Source organism: Mya arenaria, chromosome 7 (assembly GCF_026914265.1).
Source record: "Mya arenaria isolate MELC-2E11 chromosome 7, ASM2691426v1".
NCBI lineage: Eukaryota > Metazoa > Mollusca > Bivalvia > Myida > Myidae > Mya > Mya arenaria.
The window spans coordinates 4,049,207-4,070,876 of NC_069128.1; the positions used below are offsets into that span (position 1 = coordinate 4,049,207).

At 33.9% G+C, this 21,670-nt stretch overlaps 1 protein-coding gene across 10 annotated transcripts in view; it reads right to left on the minus strand.

Moving 5' to 3' along the window:
* The window catches only part of LOC128240333 (innexin unc-9-like), a 361,166-nt gene that overhangs the window by 73,638 nt on the left and 265,858 nt on the right, over window positions 1-21,670 (minus strand). The window contains exon 1 of one of the 10 annotated variants that reach the window (XM_052956934.1): window positions 2,383-2,658. The exons of the other annotated variants lie outside the window; for them this stretch is intronic. Within the exon in view, the coding sequence (XP_052812894.1) occupies window positions 2,383-2,597 (215 nt within the window). The 5' untranslated portion in view covers window positions 2,598-2,658. Of the gene's footprint in view, window positions 1-2,382; window positions 2,659-21,670 lie in introns of those variants that run through there. 10 annotated transcript variants of the gene reach the window in all.

Genomic DNA, 21,670 nt, shown 5'->3' on the forward strand with positions numbered 1-21,670 from the left:
CCATTCTTTCTAGACTTTTGAGATATATAAAACAATATACAGACCATATGCCCCGGAGCTTGGTTTTACATGTCTACATTGTAACTAAACAATAACGAATTTAATGCAGCAACCTGCACCGTCTAATGGCACTTTTTGGATTTGGATGAAGAAACACATTTGCCGCATCAGAGACACGAAATGTACTGTATAGGGCTTTTATTGTGCCAGATATGTGTCGCAGTCACGATTTGAATAATTTACGGAATCTAAACATGAACTTAAAAGTTTCATAAAATTCATATTATATTTGTTACTCTTAAGATGTATCCACTAACATAAGCCAATGATAGTCACTATAATGACATACATTTGGTGTGTATCCGTTAAGAGCTTTCAAGTTCATTTAAAAAATAACTAAAAACATACATTTGTGACGGAAATCCAATGCGACAAGCTAAGATCGAAAACGTATACTTCAGATATAATAAGTACTAGTGTATGCAGTTTATGTAAAAGTACAGCTTGGTATGACATATACAATCAAATTTTTCAAAATAGTTTTTCACCTTTGTCGCTTGATTTTGCAATTTTGTTCCAACCTTAACTCCGATTATTTATTAAAAGTACAGTTCATGGAGTGTATCACTAATTTGTATTTTATTAGGTTTATAGGCGCTTAAGTGCCTTTTAAACTGACATTAAAGTGATACACTTAGGTTATGCTTGGCAATCATTGGGATGTATACCTTAGATCTTTGTCCGATTGTAACTGAATATATCTTAAACCTAAAGTATTCATTTGCATTTTAATCTCAATATATTCTGAATGTTTCTGTTACCCATCACTGTCTTGTACGCTCTTTAGAGTTGTTAAATGTTTATAATTTAACGCAGAGATTTCTCACTGAAGCTCTGGTTTCCAGATCATAGATGCAGAACAGATTCATGCATATTGTGACTCATTTTAAACCATATTGATAAGATAATAAGCTTTATGATTATTTTCCAACGTAAAGTAGTGCATTTTTCAGCTCAAAGTGTTTTTAAATACACAATCGATATATGACAATCATTAACATAAGGTTTTACTTTAAACCGTCGACTTCATTAGCAGATTTTTCTCAAACTGTCCACGAACACTTCACATGTCAGTATTGACGAAACAATTATGCGTAGAAATCACGAGGATACTCAATTTTTGATTAAAATGAAAAAAGTACAACCCCCTCCCTCACCCATATTTGTTTCGTGCCATAATTTCGGCTCCCGTGGGACAGGGCGCACGTCCTAAGGCCCGCTCTCTCCACCATCCAAGTACCCCAAATTTAATGACCAATCCGGGACCTGCCTCTGAACCGGATATGCAAGCAAATGGAGGAGACTCAGGTTAAAGGGATTCGCTCATGTTTTTTTGTAAAATGCACTTCTTTATATGCCGAACTTAAGTGTGGCAAATCATAGCGAGTGTTAAAGATACTGACGGCTGGACGCCTTCAGCAAATGTTGATATATACTCAAATATTGTCTTTGAAGTCCACGATTTTGAATAGCGTGAGTAACGATTTTTTTAATAAAAAGAAACATATTTACCATTCGCTGTTTGTTTATTAACACTTGTTGTTTGATTAATATCAAGCTCTTATATCCATTTTCTGTTATAACCATTCTTCATATGTTAAAAGCTTTTAAATGCCTTTGAACCGCATACCCTGTAATGATGATAGTTGCATTACATTATCGAATTATGAGATGCTTTGTTTAACCACTTCCGAATTGTTACAGTAACTACAGTCCCTGAAGTTTAAAGCGTTTATACGTTTTTCAAACATTTGCTGATCGTGGTCTTCAATTTCAAAAGCGTTATTACAACGAGTATAAAAAACTTCAGTTTGAAAGTATTTATTTAGTTTTGCGTACAGTATACCTAAACACTTATTTAATTTCTGTCCCTTCCTGACTCTTATTAAAGCATTCTCTACAAACTGACCACAAATCTCGGAACGTTGGCATATATTCTCATTCATAAGTCCGCTACATGTTGTTTGCATAACTAGACATAAAACTGAAAACTACTTTCCTGATAAGCGTCTACAGCCAATTTAATAAAACCGGTTAAGTTTTCAGTTTGACCAAAGTTATCAAAATATTCATTGATTGGTCAATATTTATCCAATAATTACTACTAGCCAATCAAATGATTTTAATGAGTCAACTAGCCGAAAGATATCATGTGGACAAATTATCAATAGTTTATAAAATTGGTTGCTGTACATTACAATGTATTTGATGACATGTCATCTACTATTACACATACATGTACTTTAATACCATTCAGATCAGTTTACAATAGAGCTGGGACATAGACAAATGAACTAAAGAAAGCATGTATTTGCAACTTACAGATGAGCACCGGTGCTGTCCCCTACAGATTCATGCGCACTTGGAGTTGACACGTGTGACGTAAGATGGATCGTGTGCTGTAATTGGTCTCCTGACTCTGAGCCACGCCTTAATGTGCTACGTCTACGCCCCAAATGTCCAGGGGTTAAACCAGAGGGTAAGGCACCACTATTTCCACTAGCTAAGTCACCAAAGAATCTAACCATAGAAGGCATCTCCCCACTACGTTAACCATGTGACATCACGTCACGAGTTTCTGACGTCAAAGACGTTACGTCTCTGTGTCTATAAGTGTTAGGAGCTTTTCTTTCACATAGACCAGCAGCCAAATTCATAGAACTGGTTATTTGTTGGTCTGGTTAAAGTGAGCCAAAATGTTTATCGATTGGCCAATATTTTTTCAATAATTGCTATCAACCAATCTAATCACACCCTGTGGACAACTTATCCAAGTTGTACACAACTTGCTGCAGAAGATTTATTTCTTACGAAGTGAATAAAACGTGAGGTTGTGAATAGCGTATAATAAAAATTCAAGCAGTTTAATTTACGAATTATATTGTGTGTGTTTTTTTTACAATATCTGGTAATTTAATCATACACATGATTGTAGAGTTCAGTTTTTATATCAGTACGATCTTTTTCCTGAAATAATACGTATTGAAATGCTTAACCATTTACAATAGCATAAGTACGGTGGTGTATGCATTTATTGTCTTGTACAATTTCGTCGAAAATATCGTCTGTTAAAAAGACAAATTTGGACCCAGGAGATAATAGAAGTTTGCATTTCAAGCGCCCATTACAATAATGAAATATTGATTGACACAAGCAAAATATCATTACTAAAACAGTTCATAGTCTGTTCCTTTGTTCGCCCTTACATACGAAACAAATTGTCTATTCTGGGAATTGGTCTTGTGCTAAGATATATTTTGTATCCTATTATACAACGTCCAGAACTGTATTATGAAACAAATATTCCCTTCGGGCGACTTTGTAAAGCATACGATATTGTCTGAGAAATAGTTTCCTGGTATCGTGGATTAAGGCTTGAATCATGATGGAATCATATTTATCGTTTAGCGGTTATGATACAATCTTTGATCAACAGTACGAACACACATGAAGATAGTACTGGTTATACGAGTTTACGAAATAATTTTCCTCTCCAAAAAATGCACCAGTATTCATTTTCATAGAATTTCATCCAATGCACTATTCATAATCACGTTGCACCTCTTAAAAACACTATAAAGCAAAACAACCATTCTTTAATTGTCCATTATAAAAACTCACTAGTAACAATTCCTGTTTTTTTTCACAACATCTCCGGAATGGCGGAATAATTCTCGCCACTTATTTAGCATCTCACAGTTTAACAAGTTGCCAAAATGTTACCCTCTTTTTACCGCAGTACTGTAGGCATAGACAATTCACAATGCAGACATTGAAATGTCTTTGGTTTCGCTAACGAGTGCCACTTTCCATTAGTTTTAACAGGAGTAGATGAAAAACAGAAGGAAAATGCACGGATCACTCTGTTTACTTTGCAGACCTTGTGCAACTTAACGACGTGAAAGAATTCGTAGAAATCTTTGAAAATCCCAGAAACCTCATTCAATCATAAACAAACAATTCTCTTCAGATTTCACTAGAAAATTCAAAACAGATATTGCAAATAAACGTTAATCCAAAGATTTTAGGGAATCTGCTAAAAATTATGAAAATCTACACACACAAAAATACTGAAATAACGACGTCTAAATCGTTAAGCCGTTCAATGCGATGCCTTACTTATATTGCGCCTGTAAGGTTTACATGTTTTGAGCTGTTCGCATGATAAGAAAAATACTTTAGTATCCCAGGGTAGACTTGTCGAATCAATTACTGGCATAGATATAAAGGTTGTCAGAGTTATGACTGTGGGTTTTTGCAAGTTAAATTCAAAGCAAGAGGTTTTTTTAACTAAACAGACAACATTTTTGTGTGGTGTTCCAAGAATTGAGTCCTAAGAGGATTGTGTAATGGTTAAAACACATTTTGCTGCAAACTTTCACTGTGTAAACTCTGGAATTATTGCTAACTTGTCTAGTCCTGCCAATCTCAAATTCATGAAACGTGTAAGATAGGAATTGATTTGTGTATTTGATAATGCATATTTTCCATTCTAGTTATCTTGGACTATCATCATACGTATGCAGCTGGTATAAACACTTTTATCATTCGCTTATACCAGAAGAATATTTCTTGCATACCGGACGTGTGTTTCCGGTCATGTGACCAGTGCTGGTAAAACCCATCTTACATACCCCATGTAAGATGAGTCACGCGCAACAACGCGCCACTTCTTATTTCATTTATTTCAGTATGGTTTATGAAATATATAGTATGCCATTTCAATAAAGCGCAATCAAATATATATGTTTGAAGACTTTTAATTAAAATTAAAAATAATTCATCGTAGAAAACGCTATTTTTAGTTATTTAAAATTAATGCGCTCTATGACGTCAGTAAACAACGTCGCACGCGCTTTTTGGTGTAATTGTACAAAAGTTCGTTTTTTCTACGTCATTTTTCCACAAATTCATAATTTTAGGTATGCAAGAAAAAATATCAATCATGTGTTTCCGGTAAGGATAGAAAAATCCGACCCTCGGGCACGCTGCGTGACCGGTAACGAGGCTTGCTTACGCACGTGCCCTCGGGTCGGATTTTTCTATCCTTACCGGAAACACATGATGATACTTATAGTATAACCAATGTGTGATCAAACAATCTAACAATTGCACTGCTCTGGACGGTTTTCAGTACACAGTCGAACCCCGTTGGCTCGATCTCCAAGGGACCGTCGTAAATACTCTGAGCCCTGTATAAATCAAGCCAAGCGGGAATTGGTACATTCATTATAGAATCAAATCGGTTATTAACATCCAGTTCGAGCCAACGGGTTCGACTGTACGGGAGTTATGAAAATGCTTTGCTTCGCGAATGCAAAAGTTTACAATCTTAAGACAAACTGAATGATACATCATACATAATATCTAGGTTTACTTTAGACGTTTCATTATTGTTGTTGGTTGTTAGTATTGTTTTAGTTGTTGTTGTTATTGTTGTTGTTAAAACTTCAAATCCTTGACCAATGTCAACCTTTAACGTATTTTATAATTATATTAAGTAATCGGCTTGTGTATTTTACATCGTAAATAAGTTTTCATGGTTTTTTAAAATGACTTAACCTCGCGCTATACTTAACCTGAGGGCGGAGTGTTATTTGAATCTTAGATATACGAGTATATCATACCACGTTATTTCGTTTCTTAAATTATCTCAAAATCGAAAAGTACGCGACTTTGTATGATATACATATTCTTATTTTACAATACATAAGTAAAGTCAATAAAGTCTTGTCGATGCATCCGTACCTAAAACTTACAACTTGAATACGTTTTCGAAATATGATATTCAATATAGTGTCAATCCAATAAAGCAGTATTTCCCTTTTCACTTTTAATAAACCAGAAAATAAATAGTGGAATATTGTTTGCATCAGTGTGAAATTGGAATATAGTTCACTAAGTGGGCACCAAACGCTTTATTTCACGAGTGGCGTAGTGAAATATTGACTTTGGGTGTTCACGAGATGGGATATATGCGATATTACATTTTCTTTATGTTCATCATATGCTTAAAAGTGATATTAAAATGCTTGTTTATTTTACTTTTACTGGAAAATGGGCTTAATTGTACGCGAACAAAACGTAAATACGCAGCAAATGACGTCGTTAAAATGGTGTCTCAGGTCTCTGCGCGCTGACCTCTAACTCGGAAGTGAAAGCGGGATGATATTTCAAAACAGTGAAATATATATCAAATTGTTATTTCACAGTTTCAAATCATTTTTATTGCACTGATAAATCTACATAAACCAGAAAGCAGATAATACATAACTAAACTATTCACTTAAGCTTGCACCACCACATGTTCATCAAAAGAGTAACATCAAAGAAAAAAAATGAAAATCTATTTAAATGTTATTTCTGACGTTTGCACCTAGCATGAACATTCTTTAACTCGTTAGTAGTGATTTAAATGCAAGGTTTTTGTCTAAATCACATCATTTAAACTTTACTACCTGGATCGATTCCAAGCAAAAGATTAAATTTATACCAGAATTTGCATGAAATGCATAACAGGTCGATTACCTAACACAATCAGTGGAACTATGTCTGATTGAAAGTTAATCAAAGTGAAACATGTCAGTGTTGAATACTTGCAAAAACATAATTGATTTACAGTCAAACCCGGTTGACTCGAACTCGCTTTGCTCAAACTCCTCGTTGGCTCGAACTGAATGTATAGCACCGATTTTTTTTGTGCTGAATGTAAGCATTCCCGCTTGCTTAATTTCTCCGAAGCTCGATATATGTTCGCCGGTCCGCGGGAGTGCAAGCCAATGGGGTTCGACTGTATTTTGCATGAATATTGTAACTAATGGTGCGAATGTTTCATATGAACGTGAGAAAATCATATAAACTAATTCCCTGATTCATTAAAATGCTAATTGGCATGCACTATTTACTTGTTAATAGATAGGAACTAAACGTGCCTTAAAATCTAATATACTGATAACGAGTAACACAACATGGAAACCTTCTCTTTGTTACCAATATTTCGACAGGATCTGTGTTTTAAAGCTGCGCTTCCACAGATTGACCGTTTAGACATTTTGTTTGTTTTGGAATGAGCCAATCTTTGCGTAAATATCTGGGAATCAGTGATATAAGACTGTGACAAAATATCAGACTTCAGTTTTCATACTTACGTTTGAAAATTAAAGTTTGTGGATAAAGCGTTACTAACGCCTTAAGAAAATACTTTTTTCGGCATAAACATAAATTTTCGAACGTAAATATGGAAAACTGCGATTTGATCCTTATTAAGCAATCTTATGTCAGTGGTTCTCAGACATAAACGCAAAAATGGTCTCATTCTAAGACATTTTTTTAAGTTGTCCAAACGGTCAATCTGTGAGCGTGCAGCTTCATATCGAACATAGTTATCATCGTCATGATAACAAAAACAATAAATAATAAACGTAGTTGAAACCATGTGGCCCGTAGCGCAAAAACTATGCAGTTGATCAGTATATTGAAACCTTAATCATGTGATCACAAGAAAAGAACACCACTTAGTGCTTATGCTTAAGTCTCTGGTAAAACTTTATTTTTAGAGTTCTATGATTATAGTTACCACTCGTTACTGGAATAACTATTCTCTATCAAATAATGAAATTCGTCACCAACACCATCATAATGACAAAGATGGCGTTTTTTACCATTTAGTTTTATACACCAACTACCCTCTGAAGTAACTACTCACTTACTGTAAAAATAATGGTAATGCAACGAATATCATCACAATTAATACAAAATTAAATGCTACAGCTAGACCATGAACTGAAAAATATATAACAGTATCTAAGTCGCAGAACACCAGGATGAATAAGATATTAAGAATATTTAATTGGTAAAACATAAATCAAGATTTGTTAACGTTTTATTTGTGTTTTTTGCATTTCAGACGTTTGATTCTCTTTGATGTTTTGATTAGCAGATTATTTCCTGCAAAACATATTTTGGCAAGTATTTCTGAACTTGAAATATTAACGATGATTAAAAATTAGTCTAATCTCAAATCACATGTACACGTACTCAAACTGAGGAATCAACGTGTACGTGTTTATGACTCTCTGAACCTGCTATCTCCAGAAGAGAAATAGAAGAGATACATTCAATATACCTCATCTGTTTGCAACTGTAAGCCCAATAGCTCGATTTGACCTTGGTCATATGTACGGCTGAAAGATCGTGTTTCAGAAATAAGTGGTCTAAAGCTTAGAGGGCTGTGAGGTCTAGTTAAAGCGGTGTTGCTCTCACCAGAAGGTTGGAGACCAACAACTGACATGTTCTTTTGGCCTCCCAGTAAAGACAATGTACTGCGATTGTTGTTGTTGTTGTTGTTTTGTAATAACACAATGGACTCTCTAACGAGGAGGTTGGAGCCCCTTACGGACGCGTTTTATTGACCTTCGGGACAGGTCAAAAATTATACTGTTGTTGATGTAGTTGTTGTCATTTATTTTGTTGTTGTTGTTGTTGTTGTTGTTGTTGTTGTTACGTAAAACACATGCCTAACTTTCTACCTTGGTCCAGTGTTAAGGTTATGATTGTCTTAAAATTCGAACTGAATTTGGAATTTGAATACATGGTGCGAAACCGTTGTTAATTGAGATATAATAAATGCCGTTTACACTTTCGAAATGCATTCATTCATTAAAGCTTCGGATATCTCATTATAATGTTATAACGCGTAGCACATGAGTCATTTTGTTGTACATTAACTAAGCAAGAATATATGTTTATTTTCCTCAAAAGTCGTGGATTTCTTGAGATTGTTACAACATTTGTAAGCAAACTGTACACAGTCAATCTTCATGATGATGGCGGATTAAGACACCTTGTTGACGTTCGTCTTAAACGGTATAAAACCTATTCAAACATAAGAGAAGGTGTTAGTCTGACATAACATATTTTTTGAAGAAATGTAACGTTTCCTTAGCTTCGAATGAGCGTGCATTTCATACAATGTTCAATTTCGCTATTGAGTTGTCTTAGACGGGGAGCATTAAAAGGGAAGGGGAGTCTATCTTTTCAGATCCCAATAAACAAACACATGAATCACCATTAGTCTATGCGATTTCGTCTTCTAAATTCGTGACTAGGCCCATACAGAATTCAGTATTTCGGATTGGGTGTTGTTCTGAATGGTATTGTTCTACTAGTATCAATAGGACAGGAGTTAGCTATGAGTATGTGTTCTTTTGTAGTTAAAGATAAGTGCTAAGGCTTTTGCTCTTAAACATTATTTCTCGCAGAACGTTAAATGACTTAACAAACTAATAACACCAGCTTTTTCTTCACCACCAAATGAAAAAGGTAAGACGCATGGCAATAACTATCTTAATGAATAAAACTATAAAAACAACAACAATTAAACCGAGGTCAAATAAACACATTATTTTATTTATCTTTTAATTGTTTAGCCCAAGTACAACATCTTTTCCCCCAATTCTCATTCTCCGATTCTCGAAATTATTACAAAATGTAAAACTAATTGAAAAAGAAGCTGAACAATTATAATTATAGCGGAATATGCCAAAACCACGTAGATGGGGTATTTTTAGAAGCTTCTGAAACAAGGTCGTTAATCATATCAACATTGCATTACGTTATATTGTGTGCCAAAGTATGACGAACATTTGCCACTTAATAATCCTAAAACACTGTAAGGACATAAAATACCCCGGAAATACATCATAAACCTCAGGATTTCTTCAGAGGTATAATTTCTCCTGTTTCTTCTATATTCCAGAAAACTAATACGGAACGGACTGACAAGAATGCCTTTCTAATTGACATTACGCCATTAAGATAATCTTTGGTAAATTAATCATTTTAATGTATTAAATGAAACATACATACATCAAACAGTATTGCTGTTCTCAGAAGTAAATATTAATTAATGTTGCCATGTTCTAAACATTTTGCAGAAACAGACTAAAAAGAACAAAATGCCATTACTCTGAAAAGTTCTAAATCTGACATGCATAGTTGAACGTTTTGGCCCAGCCCATCACATCATGTTATCTATAATTTTAGAAATTCATAATCAGCGTTTGTGTAGTTCACGACAATGTTCAAGGGCAATGCTATGTAGAGTTTGCTTCGTGCGCTGTAAACAGAATGTAATGAATTGTTATATTTAACTTATTCACATTTAAACACATTTTTTTTTGTTTGTATGTTTCTTTGTTGGGTTGTGTATGTGCGAAAAGGCAAAGTTAAAAGGGGACCTTTAAAATCAGTCTCCAGGGATACATCAATACAAACAAATGTTATACTTTGTGATTTTACGACCACCAAATTGCTTTCTTGCAAGGTCAATGCAAAGTTACCCAGTGCCGGTATTCATAATACATCTTAAGTCATTTTCTACCTGAAGTCATTCTCCTAAGTGAAGTATCTCACTGGTCATATGATATAATCACTTAATAATATATCAACAACTTAATTTTCATAATTTATATACATACCTTTACAACACGTTTGTTTATCTTCGAAGGTTGGCCCGTAATGAACGAGTATCGAGCCAGTTTACTGCTCTAAAATAATAAGAATGATCTCTCAAGGAAATCACCATGCTGCAAAACAATGTTTGTAGGCTGTACAAATGCTTGGGGGATAAGGCAATAACATAATTTGAAGGATTTTTTTTTTAAATTAAGGACCACAATGGAAATAGGAGCTGACTCTTTTTTATGTTATCCTTGGTATTTGGGAGCATGTCATGTTTTTAGAGCATATTATTGTAATTAATATTCTAAATCTTGGTTAGTTTATTCTAATGCAATGCAGACAGTCAAGAGTTTACGCACACGATTGTCCCGAAGTAATAAATTCCGACCATTAGACACACTGTAGATGGTCGACCAAACCCCAAATTAAACGAAGCAAGATCTATGCAAAGAAAATAACAATGTGTTATCCATGCATCGTAGTATCGCGTATCAAACGCTAGATTATCGGTCGCAGGTTTGGGCTAGGTTGTACGATGTCTTGTAGAGATTTGTCTATTGTTTGGCCTTGACCGCATCGTATTATCGGTCGGAGGTTTGGGTTAGGTTGTTCTTTGTATTGTAGCGCATTGTCTACTGTTTGGCCTTTGTGTCCTTGATTCTCCTATACCGAGACATGATTCTGTGCATCACCATGTAATGTAAGACTAATCGAAAAAGAAGCGTAAGAATTAAATAATAGCGGGCTATTCCAAAACATCGTAGATGGTGTATTTTAAGAACCTTCAGACACTAAGCCGTTAAAAAACCCAACATAGTACTCCAAAAATTTTCGTGCCAAAGTATAGTGAATATTTGCCACTAGACAATCTTCAAACACTGTGTGGATATAAAATACCCCGGCTTAACATTATTAACCTCCGGTGGGTTCGCCTACTTGTTAAGTTGTCTGTAGATGCGTACCTTTCAGAAAACCAATGAAGAACGGAGTGACAAAAATGTTCTTCTAATTGACATAACGTAATTAAGATAATCTTTGGTAAATACAGAATTAGATTTATTAAACAAAACATACATAAATCAAATAGTATTGCTTTTCTCTTATTTTATTCTTATTTCTCAGAACAAAGTATTAATCAATCAAAAGTTTTCTTGTTCGAAATATCTTTAAGAAACAGAGTGGAAAACAAACAAAAAAGTGATACTAATTGCTTCCTCTCTACCTTTCTTACACTTATTGAAAAAAAAGCGTTACAATTAAAATTATAAACCCTGTAAATGGGAGATTTCGAGAAACTTTTGAAACGAGGTCGTTATTCATACAACATTGCATTCTATTAGTTTGCATGCGAAAGAATGGCAAACATTTGCCACAAAGTAATACCCAAAAGGATATAAAAGCATCATAAACTTAAGGTTTGCTTCAGGTGTACATTTTCTGGTTGCGTACCTTCCTGATAACAAATGGAAAACAGACTGACAAGAATGTCTTTCTAATTGAAATTACGTAATAATCATAATCTTCTGGTAATGACAGCAATGTCATATGTTAAATAAATCAGTCATAACATCAAAATAAATATTGCTCTTTTCATAACAAAGTATTTAACAATTATATGTTTGTTTTTAATGGGTTTTTTTCAGAAACAACTTTTGAAACAAAAATTTTGATATCAAACGTTTTTAATCGACCTTTAGAATATGTCATTTTGTGACAACAATTAGCGAACATATGCCACTTCAAACACTGTAGATATATAAAATACCCCGGAATAACATTATGACCCTCCGATTTGCATACTAGTTATATTTTTCTGTAGATGCATATCTTCCAGAAAACATATAAAGAACAGACTGACAAAAATGTACGCATAATTGACCTAACATAATTAAGATAATCTTTGGCGAATACAGAATTAAGATATATTAAACAACACAAACATAAATCAAATATTATAATTGCTTTCCTAACCAAAGTATAAATCAATCAAAGTTTCTTTTTTATCATTAAGAAACAAATTGGAAAACAGAACAAATTGATACAAATCGGTTCTAAGCAAAGCAAATAACATATTTATCGTTGTAATGTGTTATCGGTCGGGGTTCGGGTTAGGTTGGTTTATTGTCTTTTAGCGCTTTGTCTCTTGGTTGGCCATGGCCGATGTGTCCCTGAACAGGATCTTTGTTAATTTTGGGTTATACGCCTTGTCCCTGTATATTCAAATCTAACTAGATTAAGCATTGCTTTGAAAAAGAAGGAAACAATTAAAATTATAGCGGAATATGCCAACATAACGAGGAAGCGGTTTTTTGGGAAGCTTCAGACTTTAAGCCGTTAATCATACCAACATTGCATTCCATTATTTTGAGAGCGAAAGTATGGCAAACATATACCACTTAATAACCCCAAACACTGTATCACATAAAATACCCAGGAATGACAACATCATTGGACCGACAAAAATCCTTTCTTATTGATATGACGTAATTCGGTTAATGTAGGGTAAAGACAGCATTGATAGATATTAAATAAACATAATTGTTTTTCTCAGAACAAACTATAAATCAATTACCAGTTTTCCATGTTTACAAAAGTTTGCAGGACCAGAATGAAAACAAAAAAATCGAATATCTGAAACGTTCTAATCTGAAATTTGAAGACAAACGTATTGGCCCAGCCCTTAACATCGTGTTATCCGATTTTTCAAAAATCATGATCAGAGTTTGTTTAGTTCAAGCCAGTGTACAAGAGCATGGAGTTAAAGAGCTTGCTTCGTGCGCCGTGAACACAATGAAATGATTTGTTTCATTATTGAAATTCACATATCTGTCTTTCCTCAATTATTTTTATCTTTCCTGAGTAGTGTTTGTTTAAAAATGCCTTTCTAAATGATATGATGTAAGAAGAATACTGTTCGGTAATTTCAGCATTGATATATATAAAAATAGAACTGCTTTTACTCAGAACAAACTATAAATCAGTTGAATGCTTCCATGTTTTAAATATTTTGCAGAAAACAAAAAAAATCAGTCTTTTGAAATGCATTAATCTGACATTTCTAGAGAAGCGTTTCGGCGCAGCCCATAACATCGTGTTATCCGAATATTTTGAAATTTATTATCAGCGTAAATAGTTTAATACAGTTTTCAAGACTAATGAGTAGAGCTAACATCGAGCGTTATGAACACAATGAACTTTATTGTAACATAATTACAAAATACGTGAAATGAAAATTTCATAGTGAAAGAATAACATCACTCTGTATGCTTATCTCCAAACGCATCCATTAGTGCAATTGGAAAACACATTTGCCAAAACCAGCAGGTGTGTTCCTGACAATTACATAAACAATTACAACACTTTTCTTTATCTTCGAAGGTTGGCCCGTAATGAACGAGTTTCGAACCAATTTGACGCCCTGAAATTATAAGAATGATCTCTCAAGAAATTAATAATGATGCAAAACAATGTTAATGACTGTGCAAGCCAATGCTTGGGGTTGACGCAATAGCATAATTTGAAAAATTGTTGTTGTTTTTAAATTTAAGGACAACAATAGAAAAAGGAGCTGACTCTTTTTATGATTTCCTTGGTAGCATTTCATGATTTTCAGGGCCCGCCAAATAAATCAATATTCTTAATATTAGTGTATACTAATCCAATGCGGAAAGTCCCCTTAACGGTTTTCGCTTACCATTGTTCCCGAATGCTAATTTCCGACCATTATACACTAGGTGGATGGTCGACCAAATCCCAAATTAAACGAAGCAAGATCTAGTCCAAGCAAATAACAAATGTGTTATCAATTCATCATAGTAATGCGTATCAAACCCTACATCGGTCGCAGGTTTGGGCTAGGTTGTACGTTGTCTTGTAGCGCCTTGTCTATTGTTTGGCCTTGACCATTGTGTCCATGATACTCTGATGCCGAGACATGATTCTGTGGATGACCACGAAATATTAAACTAATTAAAAAAGAGGTGTAACAGTTAAATAATAGCGGGATATTCCAAAACAATGTAGGAGGTATATATCAAGAAGCTTCATCCACTAAGTCGTTAATCATACCAACATTGTATTCCATTAGTTTCCGTGCCAAAGTATTGCGAACATTTGCCACTAAACAATCTTCAAACACTGTAGGGATATAAAATACCCGGAATTACATCATAAGCCTCCAGTTTGCTTCCTAGTTAAATTTTCTGTAGATGCGTTATTTCTAGAAAACAAACGAAGAACGGACTGACAAAAAATGCACTTCTAATTGACATAAAGTAATTAATGTTATCTTTGGCGAATACAGAATTTAGATAAATTAAACAACACAAACATGAATCAAATATTATAATTGCTTTTCTAACCAAGGTATAAATCAATCAAAGTTTCTTTTTTATCATTAAGAAACAAATTGGAAAACAGAACAAATTGATACAAATCGGTTCTAAGCAAAGAAAATAACATATTTATCGTTGTACTGCGTTATCGGTCGGGGTTCGGGTTAGTTGGTTTATTGTCTTGTAACGCTTTGTCTCTTGGTTGGCCTTGGCCGATGTGTCCCTGAACAGGATCTTGGTTAATTTTGGGTTATACGCCTTGTCCCTGTATATTCAAATCTAACTAGATTAAGTATTGCTTTGAAAAAGAAGGAAACAATTAAAATTATAGCGGAATATGCCAACATAACGAGGAAGCGGTTTTTTGGGAAGCTTCAGACTTTAAGCCGTTAATCATACCAACATTGCATTCCATAATTTTGAGAGCGAAAGTATGGCGAACATTTACCACTAAATAACCCCAAACGCTTTATCGACATAAAATACCCAGGAATGACAACATAAGCGGACAGAAAAAAAATCATTTCTAATTGATATGATGTCATTCGTATAATGTAGGTCAAATACAGCATTTATAGATATTTAATAAAATGAATTGTTTATCTCAGAACAAACTATAAATCAATAACCAGTGTCCATGTTTACAAATAATTGCATAACCACAATGACAACAAAAGAAATCAAATATCTGAAACGTTCTAATCTGACATTTCAAGTCAAACGTATTGGCCCAGCCCATAACATCGTGCTATCCGATTTTTCAAAAATCATGATCAGAGTTTGTTTAGTTCAAGACAGTGTACAAGAGCTTCGTGTGCTGTGAACACAATAAAATGATTTGTTTCATTATTGAAATTCACATATCTGTCTTTCCTCTATTTTATTTTTATTTATCTTTCCTGAGTTGTGTTCGTTTCAAATGCCTTTCTAACTGATATGATATAAGAAGAATACTGTTCGGTAATTACAGCATTGATAGATATAAAAATAGAACTGGTTTTTCTCAGAACAAACTATAAATCAATTGAATGTTTCCATGTTTTAAATATTTTGCAGAAAACAAAAAAAAAGCAATCTTTTGAAATGCATTAATCTGACATTTCTTGAGAAGCGTGTCGGCGCAGCCATAACATCGTGTTATCCGAATATTTTGAAATTAATAATCAGCGTATGTTTAGTTTAAGACAGTTTTCAAGACTAATGAGTGGTAGAGCTAATTTCGAGCGTTATGAACACACTGGAATTAATTGTAACATTATTACAAAATACGCGAAATGCAAATGTCATAGTGAAAGAATAACATCACTCTGTATGCTTATCTCCAAACGCATCCATTAGTGCAATTGGAAAACACATTTGCCCAACCCAGCACGTGTGTTCCTGACAATTACATAAAGAATTACAACACTTTTGTTTATCTTCGAAGGTTGGCCCGTAATGAACGAGTTTCGAACCAATTTGACGCCCTGAAATTATAAGAATGATCTCTCAAGAAATTAATAATGATGCAAAACAATGTTAATGACTGTGCAAGCCAATGCTTGGGGCTTGACGCAATAGCATAATTTGAAGGATTGTTTATTTTTAATTTAAGGACAACAATAGAAAAAGGAGCTGACTCTTTTTATGATTTCCTTGGTAGCATTTCATGATTTTCAGGGCCCGCCAAATAAATCAATATTCTAAATATTAGTTTATACTAATCCAATGCGGAAAGTCCCCTTAACGGTTTTCGCTTACCATTGTTCCCGAATGCTAATTTCCGACCATTATACACTAGGTGGATGGTCGACCAAATCCCAAATTAAACGAAGCAAGATCTAGTCCAAGCAAATAACAAATGTGTTATCAATTCATCATAGTAATGCGTATCAAACCCTACATCGGTCGCAGGTTTTGGCTAGGTTGTGCGTTGTCTTGTAGAGACTTGTCTATTGTTTGGCCTTGACCATTGTGTCCATTATACTCTGATGCCGAGACATGATTCTGTGGATGACCACGAAATATTAAACTAATTGAAAAAGAGGTGTAACAGTTAAATTATAGCGGGATATTCCAAAACAACGCAGGAGGTGTATATCAAGAAGCTCCATCCACCAAGACGTTAATCATACCAACATTGCATTCCATTAGTTTCCGTGCCAAAGTATTGCGAACATTTGCCACTAAACAATCTTCAAACACTGTAGGGATATAAAATACCCGGAATAACATCATAAGCCTCCAGTTTGCTTCCTAGTTAAATTTTCTGTAGATGCGTTATTTCTAGAAAACAAACGAAGAACTGACTGACAAAAAATGCACTTCTAATTGACATAAAGTAATTAATGTTATCTTTGGCGAATACAGAATTTAGATAAATTAAACAACACAAACATGAATCAAATATTATAATTGCTTTTCTAACCAAGGTATAATTCAATCAAAGTTTCTTTTTTATCATTAAGAAACAAATTGGAAAACAGAACAAATTGATACAAATCGGTTCTAAGCAAAGCAAATAAAATATTTATCGTTGTACTGCGTTATCGGTCGGGGTTCGGGTTAGGTTGGTTATTGTCTTGTTACGCTTTGTCTCTTGGTTGGCCATGGCCGATGTGTCCCTGAACAGGATCTTGGTTAATTTTGGGTTATACGCCTTGTCACTGTATATTCAAATCTAACTAGATTAATTATTGCTTTGAAAAAGAAGGAAACAATTAAAATTATAGCGGAATATGCCAACATAACGAGGAAGCGGTTTTTTGGGAAGCTTCAGACTTTAAGCCGTTAATCATACCAACATTGCATTCCATTATTTTGAGAGCGTATGGCAAACATATACCACTTAATAACCCCAAACATTGTATCACATAAAATACCCAGGAATGACAACATAATCGGACCGACAAAAATCCTTTCTTATTGATATGACGGAATTCGGATAATGTAGGGTAAATACAGCATTGATAGATATTAAATAAACATAATTGTTTTTCTCAGAACAAACTATAAATCAATTACCAGTTTTCCATGTTTACAAAAGTTTGCAGGACCAAAATGAAAACAAAAAAATCGAATATCTGAAACGTTCTAATCTGAAATTTCAAGACAAACGTATTGGCCCAACACATAACATCGTGTTATCCGATTTTTCAAAAATCATGTCAGAGTTTGCTTAATTCAAGACAGTGTACAAGAGCAAGGAGTTAAAGAGCTTGCTTCGTGCGCCGTGAACACAATGAAATGATTTGTTTCATTATTGAAATTCACATATCTGTCTTTCCTCATTTTTTTTTTAACTTTCCTGAGTAGTGTTTGTTTAAAAATGCCTTTTTAAATGATATGATATAAGAAGAATACTGTTCGGTAATTTCAGCATTGATATATATATATATAAATAGAACTGCTTTTACTCAGAACAAACTATAAATCAATTGAAATAGGAGCTGACTCTTTTTATGATTTCCTTGGTAGGCTTTCATGATTTTCAGTGCATGCTAAATAGCTTAATAATCTAAATATTAGTTTATTCTAATACAATGCGGAAAGTCCCCTTAACGGTTTACGCTTACCATTGTCCCAGAATGCTAATTTGCGACCATTATTCACTTGGTGGATGGTCGACCAAATCCCAAATAAAACGAAGCAAGATCAAGTCTAAGCAAATAAAAAATGCGTTATCAATACATCAAAGTAATGCGTATCAAACCCTACATCGGTCGCAAATTAGGGCTAGGTTGTACGTTGTCTTGTAGTGCTTTGTCTATTGTTTGGCCTTGACCATTGAGTCGATGATACTCTGATACCGAGACATGATTCTGTGCATCACCACGAAATATTAAACTAATTGAAAATGAGGCGTGGCAATTAAATTACAGCGGGATATTTCAAAACATCGAAGAAGGTGTATTTCAAGAAGCTTCATCCATTTAGACGTTAATTATACTACGAATACAGTATTAAGATATATTAAACAACACAAACATAAATCAAATATTATAATTGCTTTCCTAACCAAAGTATAAATCAATCAAAGTTTATTTTTATCATTAACAAACAAATTAAAAAACAAAAAAAAATGGTTCTAAGCAAAGCAAATAACATATTTATCGTTGTACTGCGTTATCGGTCGGGGTTCGGGATAGGTTGTTCGTTGTCTTTTAGCGCGTTGTCTATTGGTTGGCCTTGATCGTTGTGTCCTTAGACAGGATCATGATTAATTGAAGGTAATTGGGCTTGTCACTGTATATTCCAATCTTATAACACCAAATATTGCTTTGAAAAAGAAGACAACAATAAAAATTATAGCGGAATATGCCAACACAACGTGGAAACGGCATTTTGAGAGGCTTTAGACACTAAGCCGTTAATCATACAAAAATTGCATTCCTTATTTTTTATGAGCGAAAGTATGGCGAACATTTACCACTAAGTAACCCCAATCTCTGTAGGGATATAAAATACTCTGGAATGACACCAAAAACCTCGGATTGCTTCAGATGTATATTTTCATGTGACGTACCTTCCCGAAAACTGATAAGGAACGGGCTGACAAAAATGTCTTTGTAATTGATATGACGTAATATGGATAATGTTCGGTAGTTACGGCATTGACATATATCAAATAAACAGAATTGTATTTTTCAGAAAAAATTATAAATCAATTAACAGTCTCCATGTTTAAAATAATTTGCAGAAACAGAATGAAAAAACAACAACAAAACATTTATCTGAAACGTTCTAATCCAACATTTCTAGACAAACGTTTTGGCCCAGCCCATAAAATCGTGTTACACATTATAATAAACCTTATCCCAATCCCGATCTGACCTGTGCCTGTACCACCTCTCTCGTTCAGCTTCCTTTTATTCTATCGTTATCTTTTCCTCCTTCTAACTAAATGATTTCAGACTAAAACAACTTGTTTTACATACCATAGTTTACACAATACGACTATAAGATTATATTTATTCGAGTCACCGCAACTTGCGCACTAGCCTAAGCAGCGTAAATGTCCTACAGAAGCGAGACATTGTATAAGCCTTAAGGCTTTCTTCTCAATTCTGTTTACACTATTGTTTTGTGCATAATTAACATATTCGTTGTTTATATGCATTACATATTTGGTCTTTGTTAACGTTGATTATGCTCAAATTTGTTAAACTAAACTAATTGTAAATATTATATCGAAATAAATATTGTTTAAACCAAAATCCGAGAGTTCCAAATTCAAAATCAGTGCTTGTTTAGTTCAAGACGGTGTACAGGAGCAATGATTTAAGAGCTTACTTCATTCGCTTTGAACGTAATAGAATAAATTTTTCAACTCAACTCAACTCAAAACTCGTTTTATTTACTAATTTAGGTTACAATGTCTGCAACAACATGAATAGGATATATATGAAACGCATGTTTAATTATTGGTAATCGGGTACCAGAATTCGGAAAAACTGATTAATAGGACGTAATATAATAACTATCCATACATGTACGTGTATAAAAGCTTAGCAGGGCCACTGTTGTTTTATCCCGTCTGCAAAATGTTACATTACATTAATTCACACAACTGTCTTTCCTCAATTTTGTTTGAACCCGTATTTCCAGAATTGAGTATGTTTATATTTTATGACTATAATAATCTAATATTAAATACAAAAAGGCAGGGTTAAGGGGGTGGGGGGGGGGGGGCGTCAAATCAGTCTCCAAAAATATAAAACCAGCAGTTAAAGCATAAAATACTTCTACTATGTGCCTTTACGACCACAGGTCAATGCAAAGAGACCAAAAGCCGGTAGACTTAATACATGATTGTATTTTGTAATTTCCTTACTTAAGTAATTTTAAATATCTCACTGACTATATAATATAAAAGGAATGACTGAAGACGTTTTTTGAATACCAGCAGTGATGTTTGAAGCTCCTGATTCCTTAAAAGAGATTACAAGCGAGTTTTCTTAAAATGGAAAATGCAAAAAATGGAAAAAACTAACTTCATAAGTAGCAAAAAATAGTTGTATTTCTCTTTTACTCAGCTTGTATCAAAAATACTATCAATATTCTAATAACATAACTTAGTAGCAAAAAAGAACAAAAAATATGACTTTATTGCAAATACAGCGTACAGCATAGATTGTTAATGGATCAATTCACTGATGTGTAACTAAAGTTACTGCACAGACAAAACATTCTTGAAAATGAAATGCAGCCAGATTTTGGCAATGCTTTGTGGTAATACCTACGTATCTAGGACCAATTAAAACAGAATACATGCTTTTCTCCAAACCCATCCATCAGTGCAGTTGGAAATACACATTTGTCTAAACGAACAAGAGTGTTCTCGACAATTATATAAACAGATACAAGACGTTCGTGAATCGTCGAAGGTTTGCGCGCAATGAGCGAGTTTCAAACAAATATACCGCCCTAAAATAACTGAAATGATCGCTCAAGAAAATTATCATGTTGCGAATCGCTGTTTAAAGCAATACGCCTCGGGTTTATTGCCAATAATACAGAGTTTTAAGAATTTTTTTTTGTTTAAATAATATTCAAAATAGAATCACTTTTTTCTGTAGTTCGCTAATATTTACCTTATTCATATGATTGGAATTCATTAAAACAAATGTTAATTGGTGCATGCTTTAGGGAGTAAAGGCAGCACTATGTTTTTTTTTCTATTTTCCATTGTTTCTTCTTTTATGAAGGCAAAATGGACACTATGAGGTTATACATACTTATCGCATTTATAATGCTAATGCTAATTGGTTTATGCTAATTTATTTTGCTCGATGGTAATAACAGCTAAGAGCTGATATGAATCACCGTATCCTGGG